The following is a 13,478-nucleotide window of genomic DNA, read 5'->3' as shown; positions in this document are numbered from 1 at the left end:
GGGAAAGAGCTTTTAGTTGACGCAAGTCATCTTGAACAATTCTTGCATTTTTCTTTCTTTTTCTTTTTTTTTCTGTAAAAGCTTCCACTTCCGCTCCCATTTTTCCGTCTTCCCTCTCAACTTCAAGTGGCTAGATTTCACTAATGGATTTTTGGCAGATCCAGCTAGAGACGTCTTCTCTAGGAATATGTTATGTACTCAATATATTTAGTTCAGAAAATATTTTTCATCCATGTTATGCATCTTTATCTCTATAGTACAGTTTTAGAACACCTGGATTGCTTGGACAGTTTGAGGACAGGCATGAAAGCAAAAAGACGAGATGAGCCACTTCAATCCTAGTGCGCGTCTGGCCAGAAGTCAGGTGATGAAAAGCATTGAGTCCAGCAAATCCACGAACCGACCAAGTTGGAGTTGTTCAGACAGAAAATGTATCCAACAGACTGAGGTGTGGGACCGACGGATGGACTGATCTCACCAGAACATGAGGGAGAAAGAGAGGGGGCAAGACAGTTGAGTGGTGGTCAGGAGCGCGACAGCTGGCTACTTTGAAATCTTTTTTTTTCTGACAAGTTCTGGCTGGCTGGAACTACATGAGTTATCTATATTCAGATTTACTACCTCAACTGCCTCCCCTTTTGTCTCCCACCAGCAGTCCGGTTGGTGTGTCCCTCAGAGCAGATTGGCCACCAGACTCTCTGTAGTGTCCCGGCTCAGGTGCCCGTCAACACATCTTTGCCACGGTCTCCTCAAAGCCATTGGTCATGGTCGCCTTGGCCCCCGCTGTGGCGGCATGTGCCCACCACCGGCCCCATGCCCAGTCACTGTCTCGTCCTATCTATCTAACCCAGACTGAAGCCTCTCAGCCCAGTCCAGCCTATCTCAGCTCAACCTGCCTCCTCCTGGCATCAGGGGCAGGCCGGTCCCACTCCACCTTGGCACTCATAGTGAGATGTGGGGGGGAGTGGATTGACTAGATTTGTTTATATGTTTGAGAGGGTTCGTTGACTAATTTGTCTGGCAATGCCAGACCAGCATGACCACGAGTAGACAAGCGTGAGAAACACCCAAGTCATGGTCATCACATCGCTTCCTTCTGCATGCGTTACCTTCATTCCACAACAGTCTTAGCATGACATGTCTCCCATGATGATATGATGATAGCCCTCAGACTGGTTTCCACGCTCGCCCGCCAGACAGCTTGCATGGTTTATTTCTATTTATTTGTGCTCTTCCCATTTTATATTCAGCCATCCATCCTACACGCTGACTGCCCAGGCTCCCGTCTCTGCTTGTCACTCTGAATTTCAAATGGCTCCAATTTTCTCCCTGATGGCATGGAGAAGTGGCAGGGAGTGCATCAGGGAGGGTGGTCCCAGACATGCTGCCTGCAGCAGGGGTTCTATTAGCCGGAAGAGAGCAGCTTCACATGATGTATTCCTTCTCTTTTATGATTATTTCAGACACCACTTCCTCATTTGGGGTGATACGGCTCAGATGATTGTTCCCTTATTTGCTCCTTGTTGGGTCGCTGATGGTGCTGTCGCCGCTCGATAAAGATGTTGCTCATCCTCACAGTTCGATGAAAAGTTGTTTTTATTTGTTCCTGCCTGATGAGCTCTGCTGCACATGGATTGTTGGACTTCAGACTATTCAATTTCAGTGTGTTAGAGTTTGGATAGAAGCCTTATCTGCTGTAGATATGGTGTGGACATCAGTCTGTGTTGACACCATAACAGGCTTAATGGAAGCCAGTATGGTGTTTTGGGGTTCTATCAGTGGAGATTATGTTCCACAATGTCCTGGAATAGAAGAAATCCTCGATCAATTTAAAATCCTGCCTATAATAATAATAACCCTTTACAATGCTCTACATCTCATTAGCATCTTGGGAAGTTTGGGGATTCCTGATGCTCAGTTTCTGTGCCTTGGAAGATGGAAATCATGTTGCTTGTGACAAATTCACAACTTTACATGCAAAAATACAACACAACACTGCCGAGCAATACAAGCAAATATCTCTCATGGGGAAAATCTGAACAAGGCGAGATGCTGAGTACTGAGGTAGGCGGGTCAGTGGGGCTGCTTTACAGAGCCTTTCAGTGTCCAGGATACCGAACAGAAGAGAAAGCTGTGAATGTGTTCGCATTTTACAAGTTTTTAAAAACCCTTGTGTTCTAAGTAAAATATGGTGAAAGAACAACAAAATCAATTGAGACTGAGGGGTTTGTTTGTTCTGGTTTTTTTCTCCACTATTTTATGGGGTTAGGTATCACACATTCACAACTATTTCCTCCCTAAAGGGCAAGTTTTAAATCCATGAATCATAGCTTGATCAGCGGTTGATGATGTAGACTATGATGATATGTGACCCATGATCCAAAAGAGTTTTCTCTTAACGTTACCCACCCAGCTATGAGGAGAGAGCTCTGTATTTGGAAGCTATCGTCCAGCACCACAAAGAGGTCATGACTTTCGAGGACTTTGCCTCGCAGGTCTTCTCCCCGTCTCCCAGCTACCCGATAAGCGGAACAGGTAAGATGCTCTCCTCGCTTCACCACATTCCACAGTCTTCTTTTGCACTTCCTTTTGCTCTCTCAATATCAGCAGATGCGTTCCCTTTAGATTTCTACAGTCACTTGCTTTATGTCATGTGGGCCCCTGTGTTGAACAAATGCAGGAAAGGTCATGGGTATCCACTGAAAACACATTTTTTGTCTCTCTGAGTGGAAACGCACCTATTTTCCTCTTCACTACATGCACTTGTTTGACCCCTTTCTGCTTTCACTCTTTCATCATATTCGTCCTCTTCCTCCCACTCCCACGCCGGGTGTTACAACAGCAGACCCACATCGTTGCATACAACTGACTTCAAACACACTCTTCTGCTACTCTTGTTTCAAATTGCATTGTTGCATTTTTCCCATGAATAAAAGCAACCTTGTTAAATGGCGGTTGCTCCATATGTGTCTATGTGCGTGTGTGTTTTCATGAGCTCATTCAGCACTTAAGAGATTCAATCAACAAACAGCAGCTCGCAGATGTCAGCACACCATTCTTATCAGTCCATGATGAATAGAATGGAAAACGTGCCTTATCTTGTTCTTCCGACTTGTATCAGCTGTGATCGATCTGCAGCCGCACGGAAATCAATACGTGACTGCACTTTTCCACTCGGCTGAGTCCCGACACACACAGTGTTTTGACAGGGAAACTACTGTACACTCCAGACACGTCGTGCCATTTTCACATCTGTCACCTCTGTTGTGTTTAAAAGGTGTCTTAAAGCCTGTTTAGAGTTTTAATGTTGGCATGTGAAAATGGAATGTCTGAATTTTTCAACTGCATCAGACTGTGAGACAGGCAGGTGTTAGTTCAGCTCTCTTTCTCGGTTTCAGCAACAGATAGCAAATACTGTGATTTTAACAGGACAAAAGCTGCAGAATAGACTGTTTTTAATGGGTATTTTAGTCATTCATTTTTTTGTCTGAGAATGAGACTGCTATGATTAGTAAAATTTCGACAGATTTCCTTAAAGTTAGAATTACTCTTTCTTTTTCATGAATAATTTTGTTTATTCCATGGTCACTGATTCGTATAACATCAAGAGTAATATATAGAGTCATATTCTGCTTCTTCTACAATTCTGAACATGTCCAACCAAAAATTCAATTTCTAAATATTGTGGCCAGACTTCTCATGCCAATCGCATCACTTATTATTTTGTAGTGAGTATCTGAGTAATTCACTGTTTAAATGCCTGTAACATCACCTCGCTTGACAAGTGTGCAAACAGCATTTTTTTAAATGAATATTAGTGAATCATATTGTGCAGGTTTTGCACTAAATGTAAACTATAGCATTTCGAACACTGTTGTTGCTATTCTGGTTGAAGACAGAAGATCACACGTTTTTATTTTATTCGCTATGGTTTGCTCAGTCTTGTGGAATGTTTTGCTTTGCTGTGTCTGTGTGTTTGACCGCATGTGCTCTTCACCCTCCATCCTGCCCTGGCTTCCATTCCTGCCACTAACATGTCATCCATGCTCCATGACAGCGTGCAGGCGTTGGCCGGGGATGGTCTGGGACCTGGAGTACCCCTGGGCCAAAATGGACTGTAAGACTGCTTGCTTTCTCCACTTTAGGCATGAAGCCACCGAGCATTGACATCTGTTCATCCATTTAGGTCACAACGACCCCACCAGCTGCACCAGCTGCTTGTTTTAGCTTCATTTGCAGAACCTGCATGTTAACTGATGTGTTTGATTGATGCCACATTGTCCCACTCTGAGCCATCACTCCACCACTCATTGTCTTTTGGGTTTGTCATTAACCTTCACAGCCTTTATTGCCTCACACTGACCAGCGCTGTGACTCCCCGCATGAGCTCGTCTGAGTTTCCCTGTTTGTGTATTTGTTGCTGTTTTCATCTTAACACCTCTGGATGTTAAACAATAAAGCTGGTTTGAGTTGCTCCTCAAACCTGCATTGTTCCACATCTGTGCCTCTGAGCTCAGATGGTACATTGTTGAACCACCCAAAAAAACAACTAAGTGAAAAATATGTCTGAACTGTGACTCTGTTCAGACAGAGTCACAGTGAACTGAAATATTTTGTTCTAGTCATTTCAAATAATGAAGGAACTGCTCAAGGTGTAGGTACAGCTACTTCTCCGTCTACAAATGACTCGTGGCTCATACTCCGGTTACAACTAGTACTCCTACTACCTGAGCTAATTCAGGAATCTGATTTTGTACACACAAATCTGAGAACTCCAGAGAGGCCACTGGGAGTAATGGTGAACACAGGCTGCAACTTCATCATCTGATGTGATGAGGCTCATATCTTGGTGGCATGAATCTCATTTGCTTGTAGAAATTCACACTTAACTTACACAGTGTACACTTAGACAACAAAAATTGCTAACACAATTATAACTACTTATACTTCTGTTTAACCTTCTATGATACGCAAGCACAACCAATAATAAACCATAGATGCTGCTCTAAAACTATAGATTCTACCAAAGCATCACAAACATTTCTAACAGGAAGTAGTACCATAAAAAATCATTGCAAGACCGACTGATGAACCAAGGAAAACTCCTGCAATATTTCAGTCACCAGTAGAACTTTACTAATTTACTAAAGATGTAAGAAAGACTAGTGCATCTGTGTGACTGGAATAGCTGCTTTTACTAATGTGCAAACTGTAGATATTACTATGGCAACTGCAACTAGTTATCGTCTTCAACTACTACTTCAACTTTCAAATCTACTTTTGCTAATAATACGTGGACAACTAGATATATTGCTACTCCTACAATTTCAATTCTTACACACTATTGACAACTGATACAATTAAATAAGTGCTATCACAAAGTACTAGTTTGTAGATGGTAACTTATACTACATCCAATGACAACTTCATACAATTTTATATCTCACACTTCTAATACTAATACTAAATATTTATATTTGTCTGAACTGAACCAACAGGAAGAACACCAACACCTACTTCCAACACTTGCCTTGGTCAGTTTGGCCTGATCGTGACTGAATCTGGAGCCGGCCCTCTGGTGTGATCTGAGCTCGCCTTCATAGATTGATGACTTGTTCCTGAGTTAACCTTGTTTTCTTGCTTTGAAACTAAACAGCGTCACATTTGACTGTGCGCACTAATGGGTTTTAATCACCAGGTGTCACCGGACCTCGAGATTCAGAGTCGCTGTGATTGTCTTCCGGTGCTGACTAACTTGAAACCACACACGCTGCCTGACCCGATCCCTCGGCAGTGTGTCGGGTCTGCTGTGTTTTAATCGCTGTCTTATGTGTGTACTCTACTGTGTTCTCTCCTTTTTAGACTAAAAAAATCCCTCAAACTGTGTGTGACGAAGGTAAGCCCCGAGTCAGACCGGAAGCTTGCGGCCTACCTTCCCTTGACTCACCCACACATCGCCGCCCCTCTCCCTTCCTCTACTTTCAATACTAACCCAGCTTTATTTACCGAGCGCTGTGACAAAGGGATGAAAACCAGGCTATTTATTCTGAGGCGGGGGTCCTACTGTTTGGGGTCGGCTGATAATTGAGAGTGATGCACGAAGGGGACAATTAGCACCTGACCAAGTAGCAGCATGAACAATACAGCTACACTCCTGCCCTCGCTTGTGCATGCGGAGCGGCTTTATCTCCTTCCTCAGCCAACACTTTTATTTTCATCCTGATTTTTTTTCCCCCTCTCCTTCCATCCCTCCACCTCCTCACTTCCTCCTGTAGGAGTGTGCCTGTTTGCCCGGGGCAGACTCTGAGACTAACACCTGCCGCACTGGAAGACGTCTTTGTCATCTGAAGCCTTGTTTGAACTGCTACAGTGGGGACCAATAAGATGGCCCCGCCATTGAGGAACCCTTTGTTTTCTTTCTTTCTTTCGTTCCATCCTTACTTCAGCGGCAAGTTGCAACTATCTATTTGTAAAGCAGATGTTATTGGATTATAATTGTGATAGCATCTTTGATATTTGTCCCAGAGCCACAGTTATTTGAAGCTGCTGTCCATGGGGTCTTCTTGTCTTTGCCCTACAGAAGCTCGGGTTGCTCCGAGTTCTCACTGCCTGTGACTGACCTAACTGTCATTATTTCCAACTTCATTTCTCAACATTTTTCTCTGATGGAAAGTGAAATTAAATTGTGAACTGTCGTGATACTATAAGCCAAAGGTCGGTCCACAAGAGCTGTTGATGGAGTGGCACTCCAAGACAACAATGTAATTAATGAGTGGTTTATGAATCATGATGAATCACATTTTAATATTCAATACCACAATAATAGTTGATCATTTCAGTTGAGTCTTGAACCTGATGTTTTTAAAAAACTTAAAAACCTTCATCATAGGTGACTCGTTTAAACTTCAACCCTGTTCATATTGTGACCCACGAAGAGCTGTGTTTCAGTATGAGTTATGTAATTTAACTCTACACAGGTGCTGTATGCTAGAATTAGTCTATTACCTCTTTCTAAAAATACCCAAAAAATACGTAAGCTACTTACATTACTACAGCAATAGCTGTCAGTGCAACTACTATGCTTAAAATCCTACTAGTACCGCTACCAAAATAGCAGTAAATACTACTGCAACTACTTCCACGGAAGTACAACAAAAAAAACTACTTCATTAGCAACTACATCTAAAACTACAACTGTACTAGTGCAGCAACATCACTGCAAGTACTTCTACCGATATATACCACTGCTAATGATGAAGTTACTCCTTCCAGTACTGCAGTTCTTGTTGGGTGATCCTGGTCTGTGCTACAAGCTGGGGAACGTGGTCGCCATAGCCAGAGCATCAGTCATGGTGGCTGAGGCTAACAGGATTGAGGACTTTGATCCAACAGATTAGCAGCTCTGCTAGAGAAGTTAATTCTAGAGCTTGAGTGGTTGTCAGAACTTGACCACCGGGTAATGGAGGGTGAAGGTTTCTGGTCACTGAAGGTTTGTGATGGCTTTGTCTGTGACTCTCGACTGAAGTGGATGACCTGGTCGGTGTCTCTGGCCGAAGAATGACCCCTGACGATTTAGTCAGTAGTGTGTTGTATAAACTATATACTGGTGGTTTGTTAAAAACTGGATGCTTGGCCACTGAACTGGACCCTTCACATCCTTTGGCTTTACCTTGCATCAATATGCATATATCCATTAAGTCTGCAGACTTGCATATATCCAAGTCTGTGCCATGTCCTGGAATGGTCCTGTGGACGTGAGAGTCCATACTTTGACACCTATTACTTCAACCCTCTGGTAGAAAAATCAACGACAGGAGGTGACCGCTGCATCAAGGATTAGTCTGATGGTCATAATGTTATTGCTAATGTGCAATGAAGGTGAAAATACACGTCTTATTTACAGTTATCTGATTGTTGGTCCTGACTTTGGCATGCCTTTACATGACCAGCCTATGTATTGGTTGGAGGAGTCAGTGGAGTCCATGTGCCAGAGAGTCCAGTGTGGCAGATTTATAAAAAGTCATTAAGGTCCACAGTGGGAGTGATGAGTGTTGAGTGCAGCATGTACGGACCAGCGTTGAGCAGAGAAGTCTGCGGAGTGGGAGGCGAACTGCACCGCCGCTATTGTCCGTGTAAATTATCTTTAATGACGGCCGCCTTTCTCCTCTGTGTTTGTCACAAACACAGTTTTAGTTGCGGTTATAAAACAAAGTGAGTAGAATACTGGAATGTAAAGGCTGGCCCACCTCTCCCAGCCAAACCCCTCCCATTTTCTATATTCATATGCAGATTTAAGATGGTCTGCGCCCTTGCCTCCCTGTAGCTGCGCACAATACACACGGCCTGGACCAGTCTCCCAGTATGCAGGGGCCCGGGATGCTGCCGGTGTCCACTGTGCTGCCGAGTGTCTGTTACTCCAGCCATCTGCCGTCCCTTTTAGCCGCTGCAACTTGAGATGCCTCCGAAAAAAAAATGGCAGAAAATAAAAGGGATGGAAAGAAAATAGGCAGCCAGATGCCGCCTTCACAAAGCCGGAAAAAAAAAGTTGTTTAAACTGAGTTCAGGGGGGTTCTGGGGTCCGGGGCACTTCAAGGACAGTCACAATACACCAGCGCTTCTCTCCCACCTCCTGGCTTATTTGCCATCTCATAATCATAGGCGGGGAAAAAAAGACAATGTTGGACAATAGGAAAGCTCCACATGTTCACAACAAGCGCATAATGTGTAATTTTATTTCATTCAAAGCCTCCTGCCGTCACACTGAGTCCTGAATTCTGTTCTTCCTCCACCCAGAGAGAGTTGGCTCCTGTTTTATCAAATATTTATCCGGTTCAAACCGGACTGGGCTTTTTCAAGCTTCTCTGCTGCATGTGGAAATGAAGCATGTCACTACCCTCTTTTAATGACTTGGAATCTTTAACACTTGTTTTCCTTTGCAGTCAGTTCTGTGATTGTTGGTGATCGCAGCCCACTGCATGTCAAGCTGGAGACACTTGCTCCTGGACTCATGCTCTCTGTCTCACACAGGTTCCTTCACCGGCAGCACCAACACAGACGCCTGCTCCGTGGCCACGTCGTCCGACCTGGCCGACCCAGTCTCTCCCACCATGCCCCGTGCCGCTAAGAACCGAGTTTCTGGGAAACTGCGCCGCTCTGCCAGCGCCATTAGCAAATCCTCCACCTGAGCCCTTCTGAAGAACTCGCCCGCCACGACTGCATTGTGTCATGCCATTTTTAATTCACGCAGTGATCTTGCGTTGACATCGATGCTACTGAGGCTGCGTCCACACGACTGATGTTTAGTTGCAGGATGGCAAATTCAATTCCACTCTTTTGTCGTTGTAATAATTACTATAGATAAAAAGGTTTTCACATTTTCCCCTTCAAAAAACTGCGAAGCTGCGAACTTTACTTACTACGACTGTGATCAATAATTTACTGTGTTACAAAGTACATTCCAACTTTAGTTTTCTCCTGCTAGTTTTCGTTAAAATGTGGAAGAGTAGCAATATTTGTTTGGTACATCTGATAACATTTAAAAAAGCATCTTGCTTTTTTTTTTTTTTTAAAACTCTAAATCTGTTACCCTCTGATTATCAGTTTTAACTAAGTCCGTTGCTACACTGCAGTCTCAACGGTAAAGCTTCTCTTCATAACCATACTTTCCCAATGAAATTGTCTTTTTCACCTATCAACCTGTTAATGTCAATATATTTATTCCAAAAAGCTCTTTTTAACTCATTTTAGTCTTGACACTGAAGCTAGATGCTCATGTAGCCGTCTGTTCACTCACTGGACCCAGAACCTTTCTATTTATTCCTATATTGTGTTATTACAAGCTCGATTCTGTTTTAGCAGGAAAAAGTTAGCCTCTGACTGAATGAAAACTGGACAAGCTGAACGTCACAACATTGCGTTTGTCGTGTGGACGTGGCTGTTTGAATGACAGTTCTTTTTCCCTGGAACATAAAAAGTCAAGCCTCCACGCCCCCCACTTTTGTTTTGAGGGACTGAACTGCTGAGTCATTTCACCCTTCCTGGGAAGTTTTGAATAGTTTGATATTTGTTTTCCTGTCGTTTTTTATGGCTCTCTAATTTCCTCTTTTTAAATGAATTCCGATGGATTGTGTCTGGACTTGATGTATGCAACTCTGCCAGGATGAGAAAAGACTCGGTCTGTAATTGTCTGCTGATGTGGTTAACTGGGCCGCGCGTCCGGTAATCCGATCAGTTCCTGCTGTCTCTTTCCTCTTCGATTAGTCTTCCCAGACATTCCAACATTCCCTCTTTATTTTGGTTTGCACTCGCTGTCATCGATTAACACCAATGTTGTTCTGGGATGTAAATTGCTTTAAATTGGATTTCTTTGATGTACATAGAGAGAATTATTTGATTATTCTGGCTGTTCTGTTTAAAAGAAACGCCACCGGAGCCTCAGGTGAACCTCCATGCACTGGTGTGTGTGTGTCTGTGTGTACACGGGTGTGTGCTACTGAGGGAGCTGTTCTCCACTGTGATCCCTCAGTTTTTTTTTTTTTATCATTTGTTCTGATGCTTGCTCACTGCCAATTGCAAGAGGCTGCGTCCACACCACCGCACTTTCATTCAGGAATCGGATTTTAATCTTTTATTTTTTCTTCTCCACAATAACTTTTTATGTTGATGTGTTTTTTTAATATGCACACTATAATTTCATTCAATAAAATTCTGTTAATTCAAACTTTAGCGAATGGGGGAATAGGCTTCATCTTGATACCAAGCAAATAAAGGATTTCCCTTGGAAATACATGCAATTCTTTACACAGCTTCATCTAAATATATTTCCATCAAATCAAGCCAAACTCTTCCGACTATATTTAAATTCCGGCACCGTAACATGCAGTCATGTACCCTGCATATCCTCGGAACCTTGATGGAATTACGGCAGCGTGGACGCAGCCAAAGGTCAGGGTCTTGTTGTTTTCCACAGCAGATGGATTTAGAATCACATTTGGGTCTTAATTCCCATCATCCTCCCTCTGTGCCGCCGTCTGAGGCCACAAGAGGACGGCGGGTTGGTGCTGGAGCACCATTTCCTAGCAACCGCCAACCTGTGTGCTTCTGTTGTCATGGCAACCAGGTGTCCAAACCCCCTCCCTCGACCTCTCAGAGGGCTCCACCCAAGCTGCAACTCTGTCCCCATCTGTTGCACTATGATGCCTTACTTTCCCTTCTTTTCTTTGAAGAATGTGTATTCCTGAAGTCCGGTCGAGGGGCTCCGCCTCGTCCGCACCCGCTTTCTTATAGACACTTGAAGGAACCACTTTCAGACTGTAGATGATAGACTGTGGTGATTGTGAATCAGCTGGTGTTAGTCCTTTCTCTTCTGGTTTTAGAAATCCTTGTACAGTTGTGTCAAATTTTTGGAAGATAAATATATGAATTCATGTAATATAATCTTTGTATCGGAGCTTGAAGATCTCATCGTTGACATATCAAGAGCTGTTTTTAATGATTCAAAACAGTGAAAATTTCAACATTTCATTAAATCACTTTCAAATTGAACTTTTGTGTCTCCGTGACCCCGGCCCCCGCCACTGGAGTAACCTGACCCCCCTCCCATCTGCCTCTCCTGCTGCTGAGGAGGTCGATGGATAATGCGACTCCCCAGGAGGTGCAGGTGCGACGGCGGCGACACCCCGACTCACATAAAAAAGCTAGAACAGCACTTGACTGTAATAGGAGCCCAAATCGGTGTGTGATGGAGGGTGAGAAAAGAAGACTGATGTTGCCTCATTTTCGGTTCTGGTGGCGGGTTGACAGCGAGGAGGTTTCACAACAGAGAGACTGGCTGTCCCGGCCCCTCTCTGCTCCTTTCTCTCCGTCTTTGTGCACCGGCTCTTATTGGTTTTGACACCTTACATGTCTGTCTGACCTGAGTTTCGTGCTCTGCTTCCACGGGGATGGAGGCAAAGAAGTGGCTTTTACTCCTGGGACCTGGGAAAGTTAGCAGCTCTGATTGCTAATGTTAACTGCTGGAGTCGTCCACTCTGCAGTGTTGTAACTTGCCCACCTTTGGTGCGCTCCCAAAACTTTGTCTTCTCGATAGATACGAGGATGAAGTGTTACTGGAAGAAAGTTGATCTACAGTCAAACTCAAGGAGTCATTTGATGTGGATCATTCGAGGGCGAGCATGTACAGGGGTTGGACAAATTCTTGGAAACACCTTCAAGCTTTTTTAGCTTGAAGGTGTTTCCATGATTTTGTCTGACCCCTGTAGTTTGCCCAACATTGTCTTCAATACTCATTTGTAGCACCTCAAATGCTAGTCATTGTGATATTGTGATGCATGACCTTCATTAATCTCGAAATGTTTTTCATTGTCATTCATTCATTCATTGAAATAATCGTATTCAACCATATTTCTCTTATTTAGATTTTTTCTTACAAATGGGATTTTCATTTATAAACATTATTTTTTAACTCCGAATTAATGCATTTTTTTCCAAACAAATGATAAATGTATCATTTCAGTTTGTTGTTTTCATTTTTAATCTCAGCATTCATTCTCAGCTCAGTTAATTTGAATTACATTGGAAAAGAGCGCTTCTTTTTTTTCAACAACTAATGTTCTTCTTGTTGTTGGAAACAGTGTAAATATTTCAAAATTTGATTGTTTTTAATTATTGTCCCTACTAGGCCATTTCTTAATACATTTTCAATATTAATATAATTAAAATGAGTTTTTTGAGATTTTTTTTTTATATGTTTTGAGGGGTTTTTTTCCAACTGTTTCATCACTGTTGCAGTGCATTATGGACTTACTGCAGGGAGGCGCTTATACCAGACATGAGATTTTAGGGCAGGTTGTATATAAAGGATCCTGAGTTCAAGAATCCTTAGAGGGAAAATCGACTTGGTGAGGATGAGGCTACAGCGGCTCAGTTAAACACTGAGCTCTGCAGCACATGGAATTTGAAATTCAGTTTAGTAAAAAAAAAGTTACCTTCTGGCTCAGCTCATTTTTCAGTGTGCTAGGTCAAAGAAAATGTTTTATTCTGATGCTTCAACTCATCTTTCCTTGTTTGTGTCGGGGACCAGTGGATTAAACCAAGTGATCATCGCTGTAGTGTCCATGTCTCTGGGGTACCTGAGGTCAGATCTGACAGCAGCTTGGCCAGTAAATCCTCTGGAAGTGTCTCTTGAAGCAGACAGATGTTTTACTGCTGCAGAGGTGAGCTCTGATCCGTCACCTCTTTGTCCTGCTGTCACTTCCTGACGTGGTATTAACTTGGGAATTTATGACGACACCCTAAGTGCTTCTCTTTTGAGAGCACTGATCCAGCGGAGCGTCGATTTACTGCTCGGGTCCCTGTGGAGGTCCGTAGACCTGATGAGGAAGTCGGGTTTTTAAAGAAGACTAAATAGATTAGTTCCATTCTCCAGTGTGCGGGAGAAAGAAGGAGTCAGAGTTCGCATCAAATTCTAATATTAAATT

General features: G+C 43.2%; 1 protein-coding gene across 10 annotated transcripts in view; it reads left to right on the top strand.

The window, feature by feature from the left end:
- The window catches only part of ralgapa2 (Ral GTPase activating protein catalytic subunit alpha 2), a 104,417-nt gene extending 92,873 nt beyond the window's left edge, over positions 1 to 11,544 (top strand). For 5 of the 10 annotated variants that reach the window (XM_053844366.1, XM_053844364.1, XM_053844359.1 and 2 more), the window contains 2 exons: positions 2,414 to 2,535; positions 9,028 to 11,544. In XM_053844366.1, coding sequence (XP_053700341.1) covers positions 2,414 to 2,535; positions 9,028 to 9,185 — 280 coding nt within the window. In that variant the 3' untranslated portion in view covers positions 9,186 to 11,544. Of the gene's footprint in view, positions 1 to 2,413; positions 2,536 to 4,057 lie in introns of all 10 variants that reach the window. The other 5 variants (XM_053844362.1, XR_008412619.1, XM_053844361.1 and 2 more) reach the window with 5 other exon arrangements.
- The last annotated feature ends 1,934 nt before the right edge of the window (positions 11,545 to 13,478 follow it).

The sequence above is a fragment of the Synchiropus splendidus genome, chromosome 16 (assembly GCF_027744825.2).
Source record: "Synchiropus splendidus isolate RoL2022-P1 chromosome 16, RoL_Sspl_1.0, whole genome shotgun sequence".
Lineage (NCBI taxonomy): Eukaryota > Metazoa > Chordata > Actinopteri > Syngnathiformes > Callionymidae > Synchiropus > Synchiropus splendidus.
This window is presented reverse-complemented; position numbering and strand designations above follow the sequence as displayed.